We start from the raw sequence: 14,204 nt of genomic DNA, 5'->3' as shown, positions 1-14,204 counted from the left end.
AAGTGAAGTCAGAAAGAAAAGACAAATACCATATGAAATCACTTATAGGTTGAATCTAAAATAAATATGACACAGAATAAGGGACAGAGAATAGACTGCTGGTTGCCAAAGGGAAAGCACTGTAATGCAACTATACTTAAATGAAAGAACACATTTTAAAAAATAATGCTGTAGAAGTCTATTTAATAATACATGGATATTTCAACATTATGTTTTAAGTAAAAAAAAAATTAGATCCCTTATTTTAAAATCTTATGTATGTTAAGAAAATATCAGTAGTATATATATCCATCTTTTTTAAAGCTATCTCTGGATGACAAAATGACAAGATTATAGGTTTTTTCTTTGATGTTTTTCTGTTTCCCAAATTTTCTGTAATTAATATATACTTGCAGTCTAAAAATGATACTAACAACAGGCTCAAAAATGAAATACTGGTTAAATGTATATGTTTTTCTGTGGTCTTCTAGTGAGCCCAACCTATGAGCCTTGGACAACTTATTCTGTTGTATAAGAATACATGTTCTTTCATGCAGACGTTTGACAGAGTTTTGTGTTCCAAAAGTAATTTAACCCACTCACCTTGACGAAACTCCAAATGTGGAACTGTCAGTATAAATTTCTTACCAACATACTGGCAAGCTGATATTTGGGGTTACAGTATACATGTGCTGCTCTGCTAGGATTTTAACGAGAAATTAATAATCATAAACGTTTAGAAGAAGACCAGTCTTGAAGATTCTAGATTTATTCCATTATTTTATGGGGAAGGAGGTATGTGCTCTGAGTATTGTAATGCTTAAGTGTCCGACTGTAGGCTAGTTACTGCCAGAACTAGGCCTAGAACAGAAGACTCCCAAGCCCTAGTGCCACACTGTTTGCTAAACTCAAAATGCTTTAGCTCCTTGTGTTTGATCCTTACTAAAGACAATGTTTGGCCTGTGCTTATGGATAATGAGAACATGCTATACATAGGAAAAGAGCTGCATCTATGTAGTACATCTATTTAAGAGTCTGCCCTCATTAATCACTTACAATTGGTACAAACTGTGATGTACCCTAATTTTTTTGCATTTCTAGCACTGTTTATTAAGTCATTCAGAAAGTCTAGAAAAAGACAAAAAGTGGGAAACATTTCACTGTGACTTAAGGAAATTGAACTTCAGAGTATTCAGAGGATTTTTTTTAAAAAGAAGTATGCATCTGTCCTGTAATGACAATGACAGCATTAAAGCATCACTACATTCAGCCTTTTGAATGGCACAGTAGTTTCTGTTTTCGTAACCTCCTGCAGCCTGAGGATGCATCCAGCCAAGTAGTATGACCTGCAGGAAGTGCCACGAGCCATGTACTTGGCAGTGACAAATCTCCTGAAGTGTCATTTAACACCAAAGGAGCCATGAACAGCCCCCTTACCTTCTAAGTGGTGGCCATTATCGTTCTGGTGGAGGTAGAACCTCAAAATATTTCTCAGGGTTGTTCAGTTTCCTCTCAGACAATAACTCACCAAGAATATAAAGATTTACTGTGTATCTAACACTGTAAGAAGCATAAATGTACAGAGTTGTCTCTTTGTCCACCAAGGAGCTTAAAAGCCTCACTGGGCAGATGGAACTACTCGTGAAATGAGAAAACTTCTGAGTGCTAAAACAGGGAGATAAAAACATCACATGCAGTGGCACAAGTGGGTGCAGAATCATTTAGTCCTTCTAGAGAAATGCTAGGCTTAGGGATGAGATGGATTAGAAAGGGCCAGAGAATGGAAGAGAAGCTCTCTGAAGAAGTCATCATGTTGCAGCTTGCTACAGGGTTAGGACTAGGGCTGTATGACAACGGCAGGCCTTGTCTTCACACTGGATGTCCTTGATGGAGTGTAAAGCAAGTTCCAGGCAGTTAAAGCTGCTCTGATGTGTTTGGAGAACATGTCAGCTCCAGTTTACCTGAGGTCTTGCAATCGCTCTCCTGAGGCCCACAGAAAGAGCAGAAGGTTGCTTTAAGTATCTTCATGTCAGAACTCCCTCTAGGTCTTGGTAGTCCAGGCTGAGAAGGGCGGGGCAGGGCTTCGGGAAGCAGGGAACCCTCCTGGATTCTTGAGTTCATTTTGAAATTCAGGACATTTATGCTTGTTACAGTGTTAGATCCCTCAGTGGATTTCCTTTACTGTCCTATAAACTGACAAAGGGCTAGAAGTTCCAAGTCCAGGTTTCCTATGAGTATCAGAAAAGCAGTGAAACCTCACTGTCCATATGGGAAGCAGGAAGAGAGCTGCAATGGGGACTGAGAAGGGCCCTCTTCACTTGATATTCTAACACTAAAATGAGAGGCTGCAGTTTGACCTGAACCAGATTGAGGCACACAAAGTTCACTCACCATAGACTATGACAGTTGCGGTTGTGCTTTTCCTCTTGGCGACAATGTTTTTGGCAACACAAGTATAGTTGGCAGTATCTGAGAGGCGGGCCTGCTTGATGATGAGGTTGTGATCAATAGTAATATAAAAATTCCGATCTTCAACAGGATCGATGATGTCTTCATTTTTCAACCATTCCACCTAAAGATGCACAAGAGAAACAGATAAATCCCTGGTATGAATCCCTCGATGGCTGCCAGGCCTGACTTTCGTTCTGCAACGTGAACAGCACTGTTCCATGCTATGAAATCTGCAAACTTGAGGAAGTAACTTTCTGAGGTCATGTTAAGTATCACTCACCTGCCAAACATACTGATTCTGTCTGTACTACATTATTCTCAAATGTCAATGACCCAATTGGGAAATACAGGGTTCAAATCGTTTTCACTTTGCCCTGCAGGCAGGAATAGGTGATGTGCACTGCCAAGTTCAGAACCCAATCAAAAATAATGGGCGAAGCATTTCAAACTGAACTCAAACCTTTTGCTATTTGATTTGTTTACTCTTGGCAACTTACCTGCTGCTTTTCAGAAAAGAATATAAGGACTATCAAAAAAGCTCAAAAGGCGTCCTAGACATCATGCAGCTCAAATAAAACAACATTTGGATGATTTATGTCTTGTTGAAACATATGGATTAAATTTCCCTGAAAATGCACTTACTTTAAAATGTAGCAAACACATATTTAGAGATGTATCTAAGCCAAAATACTTAGGAGGGAACAAAAAGGTTTTCTACCAACTCTCAATATGATCTAAAGAGCATATAAGTCATAGTCAAATCTTTCCTTTTGTCTTTAAATAGCATCAAATCTTTGGCTCTCATGGTTTGCTTCTGGAGAACCTAAGACGTGACTATTCAAAACTACTCAACTATTTTTCCTATGTACATCTCAGTTTAGCAACATCAATGTTATCCTTACAGAATGAAAGGAGGGAAGCAAATTCTGTAAAATACATCCTTAAGAAGGATAAACTGTTTTTGTCCCATAAATTGCTTTTCTTCCTCAAAGGTTTATCAATAAAGCAAAACATACTGATATTTACCACACTTAAACTTTCCTGTGCATTAGTGTGGATATAGATACAAGTAACCTTTACTTGTAGGGAGTCAACAATGTTGCCATTTTCAAAATCTTAAGGAGCTTCCCCCAGCACTACAAGAGGTCTGGAAATTAATCTCTAAATCTGTCAGTGGGCTGGATGTTACACAAATTACGTGTAACACTGGGACTCTAAAATAATGCTTCTCTAATCCTTAGAAGAGAGGCCACAATTTAAAGGGAAAAACAGAAATCACCTTGAAGTAAACATATGAGGATGTAGATAAGAATGACTATTTGTAATAAGTTTTGAAACAACAGTTACATTTAAGGTATTTAAACCAATGAAAGTGAAAGAAGACTGAAGTCCATCTAAAATAGTGGAGTTTTAAACATGCATTTTGTCTTATTTAAGACAGCACATTCAATCCTGTGCTTAGATATAGCTGGTAAGAGACACACTGGCTTAACCTGGATTTTCTCAAAATTTGGCCCCAAGTGTTTTGTAATCTGGGCTTTTCAGGTGGTGCTAGTAGTAAAGAATTTGCATGCCAATGCAGGAGACTTAAGAGACGAAGGTTCAATCCCCGGGTTGGGAAGATCCTCTGGAGGAAGAAATGGCAATCCACTCCAGCATTCTTGCCCGGAGAATTCCATGGAGGAACCTGGCTACAGTCCATAGGATTGCAGAGTCAGACATGACTGAAGTGACTTGCCACACACACACAATCACGTGTGGTAATACAATCTTGCTAGAAGTTCAAGGGAAAAGATAGCAAGATTCAAAATATTTAAAAAAAACTGCATGCCGATAATTGAAAGCTGACATTAATATCTTCTGAATCTCTATGCAGGTTATCTTTGCCATTCAAAAGAAAGTTTTCCACTTAGAAATCTAGGTACTGTTGGGCTTCCTGGGGGTTGTGTGTGTCTGTGTGTATGTCTTTCAAAGACGCATCAATTCAGTTCAGTTCAGTGGCTCAGTCGTGTCCAACTCTGCGACCCTGTGGACTACAGCACACCAGGCCTCCCTGTCCGTCACCAACTCCCAGAGTTTACCCAAACTCATGTCCATTGAGTTGGTGATGCCATCCAACCATCTCATCCTCTGTTGTCTCCTTCTTCTCCTGCCTTCAATCTTTCCCAGTATTGGGGTCTTTTCCAATGAGTCAGCTCTTCATATCAGGTAGCCAAAGTATTGGAGTATCAGCTTCAATATCAGTCCCTCCAATGAATACCCAGGACTGATCTCCTTTAGGATGGACTGGTTGGATCTCCTTGCAGTCCAAGGGACTCTCAAGAGTCTTCTCCAACACCGCATTTCAAAAGCATCAATTCTTCAGTGCTCAGCTTTCTTTATAGTTCAACTCTCACATCCATACATGACCACTGGAAAAACCATAGCCTCGACTAGACAGACCTTTGTTGGCAGAGTAATGGCTCTGCTTTTTAATATGCTGTCTAGGTTGGTTAGTGGAGAAGGCAATGGCACCCCACTCCAGTACTCTTGCCTGGAAAATCCCATGGACAGAGGAGCCTGGTGGGCTGCAGTCCATGGGGTCGAGAAGAGTCGGACAGGACTGAGTGGCTTCACTTTCACTTTTCACTTTCCTACACTGGAGAAGGCAATGGCACCCCACTCCAGTACTCTTGCCTAGAAAATCCCATGGACAGAGGAGCCTGGTGGGACACGACTGAAGTGACTTAGCAGCAGCAGCAGCAGGTTGGTTAGACAACTTTCCTGCCAAGGAGTAAGTATCTTTTAATTTCATGGCTGCAGTCACCATCTGCAGTGGTTTTGGAGCCCCCAAAAATAAAGTCTGCCACTGTTTCCACTGTTTCCACATCTATTTCCCATGAAGTGATGGGACCAGATGCCATGAACTTCGTTTTCTGAATGTTGAGCTTTAAGCCAACTTTTTCAGTCTCCTCTTTCACTTTCAACAAGAGGCTATGTAGTTCTTCACTTTCTGCCATAGGGTGATATCATCTGCATATCTAAGGTTATTGATATTTCTCCCGGCAATCTTGATCCCAGCTTGTGCTTCATCCAGTCCAGCGTTTTTTATGATGCACTCTGCATGTAAGTTAAATAAGTAGGGGGATAATATACAGTCTTGACATACTCCGTTTCCTATTTGGAACCAGTCCATTGTTCCATGTCCAGTTCTAACTGTTGCTTCCTATTCTGCATACAGATTTCTCAAGAGGCAGGTCAGATGGTATTCTCATCTCTTTCAGAATATTCCACAGTTTGTTGTGATCCACACAGTCAAAGGATTTGGCATAATCAATAAAGCAGAAATAGGTGTTTTTCTGGAACTCTCTTGCTTTTTAGATGGTCCAGTGGATGTTGGCAATTTGATCTTTGGTTCCTCTACCTTTTCTAAAACCAGCTTGATCATCTGGAAGTTCACAGTCCATGTATTGTTGAAGCCTGGCTTGGAGAATTTTGAGCATTACTAGCATATGAGAGATTGGAAAAGGAAATGGCAACCCACTCCAGTGTTCTTGCTTGGAGAATCCCAGGGACGGGGGAGCCTGGTGACTGCCATCTATGGGTCGCACAGAGTCGGACACGACTGAAGCGACTTAGCAGCAGCAGCAGCAGCAGCATGTGAGAGGAGCGCAATTGTGTGGTAGTTGGAGCATTCTTTGGCATTGCCTTTCTTTGGGATTGGAATGAAAACTGACCTTTTCCAGTCCTGTGGCCACTGCTGAGTTTTCCAAATTTGCTGGCATATTGAGTGCAGCACTTTCACAGCATCACCTTTTAGGATTTGAAATAGCTCAACTGGGATTCCATCACTTTCACTAGCTTTGTTCGTAGTGATGCTTCCTAAGGCCCACTTGACTTCACATTCCAGGATGTCTGGCTTAGGTGAGTGATCACACCCTTGTGATCATCTGGGTCATGAAGATCTTTTTTGTATAGTTCTTCCTTGTATTCTTGCCACCTCTTCTTAATATCTTCTGCTTCTGTTAGGTCCATATCATTTCTGTCCTCTATTGAGCCCATCTTTGCATGAAATGTTCCCTTGGTATCTCCAATTTTCTTGAACTGTGCCTGCTACTTTTCTCTGAAGAATAGCCCTCAGACTCCTGGATGTTTTGCCTGGAAGTACCTAAGGGCTCACAGCTTCCCCTGAGACCTCCTCCTTTGGTATGGTCTCACAGGTGTGGAAATATTCCTTCTGTCTAATCAGATTGGAATCTGAGTTGTCACTCTCGAGAGCTCCCTTGTAGGGTTGCACACTGAAGCTACCTCCTTAACACATCTCCTAAATTTACATTTTCTGGGTCTCTCCTTTTGTCTTTTGACTAGGCTCTCCTGGGAGCATTCCCATAACCAACCCTTTGCATTCAGACCTCTGCTTCATGCTCTGCTTCTGAAGAAACCCAATCGATTAAGTCAAGATTGTGCAAAACTATGGGTTTTTTCTATGTGCATAATAGGTAAAAACAGCAATGCTATCCAGATCATAAACGACATGAAGAGATCCCAAGGGATATTGCAAACCACTTGTTTATTTGAAAAGTTTATTACATGGAATAAAAAAAGCAATCAGCACTGTTGACAAAGGATTTAAAAAGACTTATGTGATTATTGGGTATGTAATCTCTACCCTCTTATGCATGGCTGTGCATTTTCCTCAGTGTCTCTCTTCAGCATGAGCAATGACTACATGAGATATGAGGTTCTCTGAGGAGCTCTAGAAACGTGGCAGCATTCCTGGGCCCTCTGAGGGATACTGCCTTCCTCCCCTTCAGCTTTAACCAGGGAAGCTCTGCCTCAATCTGTTCTCCACACTGGGATAGTCTGTATGCCTATGTCTGAAGAAACAATGAGATCTACAGCTAGAAAATAGTGAGGGAATGAAGAAAAGAGCCAAGGACTCTGGCTTTTGATAAAATGTCCCCCTCCCAGTCCCCTATGCCCCAGGACTCCCAGCCTTTCACAACGCCTTGTTCTGAGACCTCATCTCTACAAGAAGCTCGGGTCTGGTGCAGGCCATCACTCACCTCCTGCAACAGAATCTCCGTCTTGCTCAGCACGTCCCAATCACCCATCCTCCAAAACTCTCCCAATCCTTCCTCACTTCCTTGGAACATAGCATCATTGTCCTCCAAAATTTCAACCTCTTTCAGATTGCTTTCTTAAACTTTCTCTAAATCCTAGCTCCTTATGATGCTGCTGTTTCTTCTAGAGTCTTCTTATATAGGGAATGTTTGATTTCCCAAACCCAACGCACCACCGGGCCTGGGGGTCCAGTGAGCAGCCTCCTGGATCTGCACTGCCTGCTCCACCTTCTTCTCCTCACAGAGGAATGTGGCTGTGCAAAGCCATGCTGGGTGGCCTAATCATAAGTTCGTGATGGCAGAACCCAAGTGGGCCCTAAATTCTGCCCCAAATATTGTACTATATTTTCATCCTCTGTTCACTGTCCCACACTCTTAGACACCTGTTTCACACCTTCTCCTCTCTGCTTAGATACTGCTGCTAAGTCACTTCAGTCGTGTCCGACTCTGTGTGACCCCATAGACGGCAGTCCACCAGGCTCCCCCGTCCCTGGGATTCTCCAGGCAAGAATACTGGAGTGGGTTGCCATTTCCTTCTCCAATGCATGAAAGTGAAAAGTGAAAGTGAAGTCGCTCAGTCGTGTCCAACCCTCAGCGACCCTATGGACTGCAGCCTTCCAGGCTCCTCTGTCCATAGGCTTTTCCAGGCAGGAGTACTGGAGTGGGGTGCCATTGCCTTCTCCGCTGCTTAGACAACACCTCCCCTTCTATCCTCAGTTTCAGCTGATCAATGACCAAGATCTCCCAAAGCTCCATTACCCACCTATCACCTCTGCTCTGCAGCCACCTTCCTCCCTTGTTACTCCGCCTCACCTCTCATTGTCCTTTGCATCCTACTCCCATTCTCCTATTCAAGACCACGCCCCAGAAATTCTTCTCTCTTACATCATTAATTTTCCCTCTACACAGAGTCATTTCCACCAGCATTCAGACGTGTGATTATTTTTCACAACTTACAAGAAAATCCATCGCTACTCATTTCTGCCTTCAGTTACCCCCACATTTCTCTGCTCATCTTAAGAAACACCTTGCAATCCTTGTTTGCACATTTCTCCAGTCTGTGTCCTCTTCATTCCTACAGGATCTACTCTAATTCACACTCGCCTCCACTGTTAGAAGTGCTCTTTTCAAAGGCACTAACTCCTTTCACTTTGCTAGATGGACTGCTGAGGTTTTAGTACTTGACTAACTCGACTCAGCAGCAGCATTTGACCCCATGGGTTTCTCCCTCCTCCGTGCTTACTTTCTCCAGACAGGGCACTTTCTTACTTTTTGTACCATCTCTTCCCACTGTCCACAGCTTCTCTGAGCTTAGGTCTGCTCTCCCTGGGTAGCTCTGTCCATGGACCTCTTCCTTTTTCTATTTTCCATCCACATTCACTTTCTCAGTGAGCTCATCCATTCTCACGCAGAAGACTCCTAAATTTATCTCCAGGTTGACCTCGTCCCTGAACTCCAAACTCATACATCCAACTGTCTTCTTACAAGCCCACTCAGTTGTCTAATAACAACTTTCCCAACTGCCCTCCAAACCTGCTCCTCCCACCACCTTATCTGTCACAGTTAAGGCCAACCTCATCCTTCCAGTAACTCAAAAACCTCAGACTTGAACTTGACTCTTCTCTTCCTCTCCCTTTGCCTATGCCACACCAAAGAAGCATTTGGAATTTGACCACTTCTCATCCCTTCAGCACCACTCACTTCTCCATGCAGGTCACCATCATTTGTCTCCTGGATTGAGTGCAACAACTTCCTGTCTTATCTTTGCTTTTTCCCTTGGCCCTAACATCTATCCTCAACACAGTTAGAGAGGTCTTTAAACCCTAAGTCAGATTATGCTATACCTCATGTCCAACCTTCCAATGGCTCCCCATATTGCTCAGTGTCAACACCAAAGTCCTTATAGGAACCCACAGGATCTCCTGCAATACTAGGACCCCAGACTCTCTGAGATCACCTAGTTTCCTCTCTCCATTCTGTCACCTCTTTAGACGCTGGTTCTTATGTACATCAGGACCCTCCTGTCTTGGGGATGTTGAATTTGATTATTCCTGCTTGGAAAAATCTTTTCCCAGTAAGTTTGCTCTCTTTTCTCCTTCAGGGCTTTCCTCAGAGGTCACCTGCTCAATGAGCCACTTCATAATCAACCTTTAAAACTGCAACATCTCCCTCTGCCTATGCCCCCACTCTCACACTCTTATTTTCTTCATCTCATAAAATCTGTATTTTACTTATTACTTGTCTCCTCTACCAGAATGTAAGCTTAACAGACTTGGGTTTAGTTTTTTGGTCACTGCTATATTCCCATGGCCCAGAACTAGCATACAGTAGGTGCTTAATTAGTATTTCTTAAATGCATGAGCAAAGAAGACATGAAGTAGTGTCAACTCTGTTATACACATTTTTAGATCTCTATCACATGGACCACAGCCTTGTCTAACTCAATGAAACTATGAGCCATGTCATGTAGGGCGACCCAAGACAGACAGGTAATGATGGAGAGTTCTGACAAAATGTAGTCCACTGGAGAAGGGAATGGCAAACCACTTCAGTATTCTTGCCTTAAGAAACCCATGAACAGTATGAAAAGGCAAAAAGATAAGACACTTAAAGATGAACTCCCCAGGTCAGTAGGTGCCCACTATGCTACTGGAGATCAATGGAGAAATAACTCCAGAAAGAATGAAGAGATGGAGCCAAAGCAAAAACAACACCCAGTTGTTGATGTGACTGGTGATGGAAGCAAGGTCTGATGCTGTAAAGAGCAATGTTGCATAGGAACATGGAATGTTAGGTCCATGAATCAAGGCAAATTGGAAGTTGTCAAACAGGAGATGGCAAGAGTGAACATCAACATTCTAGGAATCAGTGAACTAAGATGGACTGGAATGGGTGAATTTAACTCAGATGACCATTATACCTACTACTGTGGGTAAAAAATTTCTTAGAAATGCAGTAGCCATCAAAGTCAACAAAAGAGTCCAAAATGCAGTACTTGGATGCAATCTCAAAAAGACACAATGATCTGTTTGTTTCCAAGACAAACCATTCAATATCACCATAATTCAAACCTATGCCTTAACCAGTAATGCTGAAGAAGTTGAAGTGAATGGTTCTACGAAGACTTACAAGATCTTTTAGAACTAACACCTCCCAAAAGATATCCTTTTCATTATAGGGGACTGGAATTCAAAATAGGAAGTCAAGAAATACCTGTAACAGGCACATTTGGCCTTGGAGTAGAGAATGAAGCAGGGCAAAAGCTTATAGAGTTTTGCCAAGAGAACACACTGGTCATAGCAAACACCCTCTTCCAACAACACAAAAGAAGACCCTACACGTGGCATCACCAGATGGTCAACACCAAAATCAGATTGATTATATTCTTTGCAGTCAAAGATGGAGAAGCTCTATACAGTCAGCAAAAACAAGACTGGGAGCTGACCATGGCTCAGATCATGAACTCTGTCTTGCCAAGTTCAGACTGAAATTGAAGAAAGTAGGAAAACTACTAGACCAATAAGGTATGACCTAAATCAAGTCCCTTATGTTTATACAGTGTAAGTGAGAAATAGATTTAAGGGATTAGATCTAATAGACAGAGTGCCTGATGAACTATGGACAGAGGTTTGTGACACTGTATAGGAGACAGGGATTAAGACCATCCCCAAGAAAAAGAAATGGAAAAAAGGAAAATGGCTGTCTGAGGAGGCCTTACAAATAACTGTGAAAGGAAGAGAAGCAAAAAACAAAGGAGAAAAGGAGATACACCCATTTGAATACAGAGTTCCAAAGAATAGTAAGGAGAGATGAGAGCCTTCCTCAGCAATCAATGCAAAGAAATAGAGGAAAACAACAGAATGGGAAAGACTAGAGATCTCTTCAAGAAGATCAGAGATACAAAGAGAACATTTCATGCAAAGATGGGCTCAATAAAGGACAGAAATTACAGGGACCTAACATAAGAAGATATTAAGAAGAGGTGGCAAGAATACACAGAAGAACTGTACAAAAAAAGATATGCATGACCCAGATGATCACAATGGTGTGATCACTCACCTAGAGCCAGACATCCTGGAGTGTGAAGTCAAGTGGGCTTTAGAAAGCATCACTACGAACAAAGTTAGTGGAGGTGATGGAATTCCAGTTGAGCTATTTCAAATCCTGAAAGATGATGCTGTGAAAGTGCTGCACTCAATATGCCAGCAAATCTGGAAAACTCAGCCATGGCCACAGGACTGGAAAAGGTCAGTTTTCATTCCAATCCCAAAGAAAAGCAATACCAAAGAATGTTCAAACTACTGCACAATTGCACTCTTCTCACATGCTAGTAAAGTAATGCTCAAAATTCTCCAAACCAGGCTTCAACAATACGTGGACTATGAACTTCCACATGTTCAAGCTGGTTTTAGAAAAGGTAGAGGAACCAGAGATCAAATTGCCAACATCCTTGGATCATCTAAAATGCAAGAGAGTTCCAGAAAAACATCCGTTTCTGCTTTATTGATTATGCCAAAGCCTTTGACTGTGTGGATCACAACAAACTGTGGAAAATTCTGAAAGAGATGGGAATACCAAACCATCTGATCTGCCTCTTGAGAAATCTGTATGCAGATCAGGAAGCAACAGTTACAACTGGACATGGAACAACAGACTGGTTCCAAATAGGAAAAGGAGTATGTCAAGACTGTATAGTGTCCCCCTGCTTATTTAACTTACATGCAGTGTGCATCATGAAAATTGCTGGACTGGATGAAGCACAAGCTGGAATCAAGATTGCCGGGAGAAATATCAATAACCTCAGATATGCAGATGATATCACCCTTATGGCAAAAAGTGAAGAACTAAACAGCCTCTTGTTGAAAGTGAAAGAAGAGAGTGAAAAAGTTGGCTTAAAGCTCAACATTCAGAAAAGTAAGATCATGACATCCAGTCCCATCACTTCATGGCAAATAGATGGAGAAACAGTGGAAACAGTGGCAGACTTTATTTTGGGGGGCTCCAAAATCATTGCAGATGGTGACTGCAGCCATGAAACTAGAAGACACTTACTCCTTGGAAGGAAAGTTATGACCAACCTAGACAGCATATTAAAAACCAGACGTTACTTTGCTAACAAAGGTCTGTCTAGTTAAGGCTATGTTTTTTCCAGTGGTCCTGTATGGATGTGAGAGTTGGACTAAAGAGAAAGCTAAGTGCCAAAGAATTGATGCTTTTGAACTATGGTGTTGAAGAAGACTCTTGAGAGTCCCTTGGACTGCAAGGAGATCTAACCAGTCCATCCTAAAGGAGATCAGTCCTGGGTGTTCATTGGTGGGACAGATGTTGAAGCTGAAACTCCAATACTTTGGCCACCTGATGCGAATAACTGACTCATGGCAAAAGACCCTGATGCTGGGAAAGATTGAAGGTGGGAGGAGAAGGGGACGACAGAGGATGAGATGGTTAGATGGTGTCACCAACTCAATGGACATGAGTTTGGGTCAACTCTGGGAGTTGGTAATGGATAGGGAGGTCTGGCGTGCTGCAGTCCATAGGGTCACAAAGAGTCGGACACAACTGAACGACTGAACTGATAGAGTTGGTACTTTAGCTATCAAAATTACCAATGAATATACATATATTTGTATATATACATACAGAGAGTAATTTTAAACATTCCTTCAAGCTAAGTTCTGCTAGAGATCAAGAAAACAATCTCCAGTGTTGTTGTTTTTCTTCTTCAGTGGCTAAGCCATGACTGACTCTTTGTGACCCCATGTACTGTAGCACACCTGGCTCCTCTGTCCTCTGCTATCAACCAGAGTTTGCTTAAATCCATGTCCATCGAGTTGGTGATGTTATATAACCATCTATTCCTTTGCCACCCCTTTTCGTTTTGCCTTCAATATTTCCTAGCATCAGGGTCTTTTCCAGCGAGTCTGCTCTTCGCATCTAGTAGCCAAAGTATCAGAGCTTCAGCATCAGTCCTTGCAGTGCATATTCAGAGTTGATTTCCTTTCGGATTGACTGCCTTGATCTTCTTCCTGTCCAAAGGACTCGAGAGTCTTCTCCAGCACAATTCAAAAGCATCAGTTCTTCGGTACTCAGCCTTCTTAATGAACCGACTCTCACATCAGTACATAGATAGGGACCTTGGTTGGCAAAATGATGTCTCTTTTTAATACGCTTCCTAGGTTTGTCATAGCTTTCCTTCCAAGGTGCAAGTATCTTTTAATTTCATGGCTGTAGTCACCATCCAGTGATTTGGATATCAATGTTCCCTTGATAACTCTGATTTTCTTGAAGAGATCTCTAGTCTTGCCTATTCTATTCTCTTCCTCCACTTCTTTGCATTGTTCACTTAAGAAGGCCTTCTTATTTCTCCTTGCTAGTCTCTGGAACTCTGCTTTCAGTTAGGTATATCTTTCCCTTTCTCCCTTGCTTTTCACTTCTTTCCTGAGCTATTTGTAAAGCCTCTTCAGACAACCACTTTGCCTTCTTGCATATTTTTCCTTTGGGATGGTTTTGGTCACTACCTACTTACTACACAATATTATAAACATCCATCCATAGTTCTTCAGGCACTCTATTCCAGATCTAATCCCTTGAATCTATCTATCACCTCTACTGTATAATCATAAGGGATTTGATTTTGGTCATACCTGAATTGCCTACTTTTGTTAATAGGCA

The 14,204-nt window shown here is 41.9% G+C and overlaps 1 protein-coding gene across 2 annotated transcripts in view; it reads right to left on the bottom strand.

The window, feature by feature from the left end:
- The window catches only part of UNC5C (unc-5 netrin receptor C), a 425,239-nt gene that overhangs the window by 74,600 nt on the left and 336,435 nt on the right, over positions 1 to 14,204 (bottom strand). For both annotated transcript variants that reach the window (XM_005207736.3, XM_002688134.5), the window contains exon 5: positions 2,371 to 2,551. In XM_005207736.3, coding sequence (XP_005207793.1) covers positions 2,371 to 2,551 — 181 coding nt within the window. The remainder of the gene's footprint in view (positions 1 to 2,370; positions 2,552 to 14,204) is intronic.

The sequence above is a fragment of the Bos taurus genome, chromosome 6, assembly GCF_002263795.3.
Source record: "Bos taurus isolate L1 Dominette 01449 registration number 42190680 breed Hereford chromosome 6, ARS-UCD2.0, whole genome shotgun sequence".
Classification (NCBI taxonomy): domain Eukaryota; kingdom Metazoa; phylum Chordata; class Mammalia; order Artiodactyla; family Bovidae; genus Bos; species Bos taurus.
Note: the sequence above shows the minus strand (reverse complement) of the source record. Positions and strands in the feature narration are given on the sequence as shown.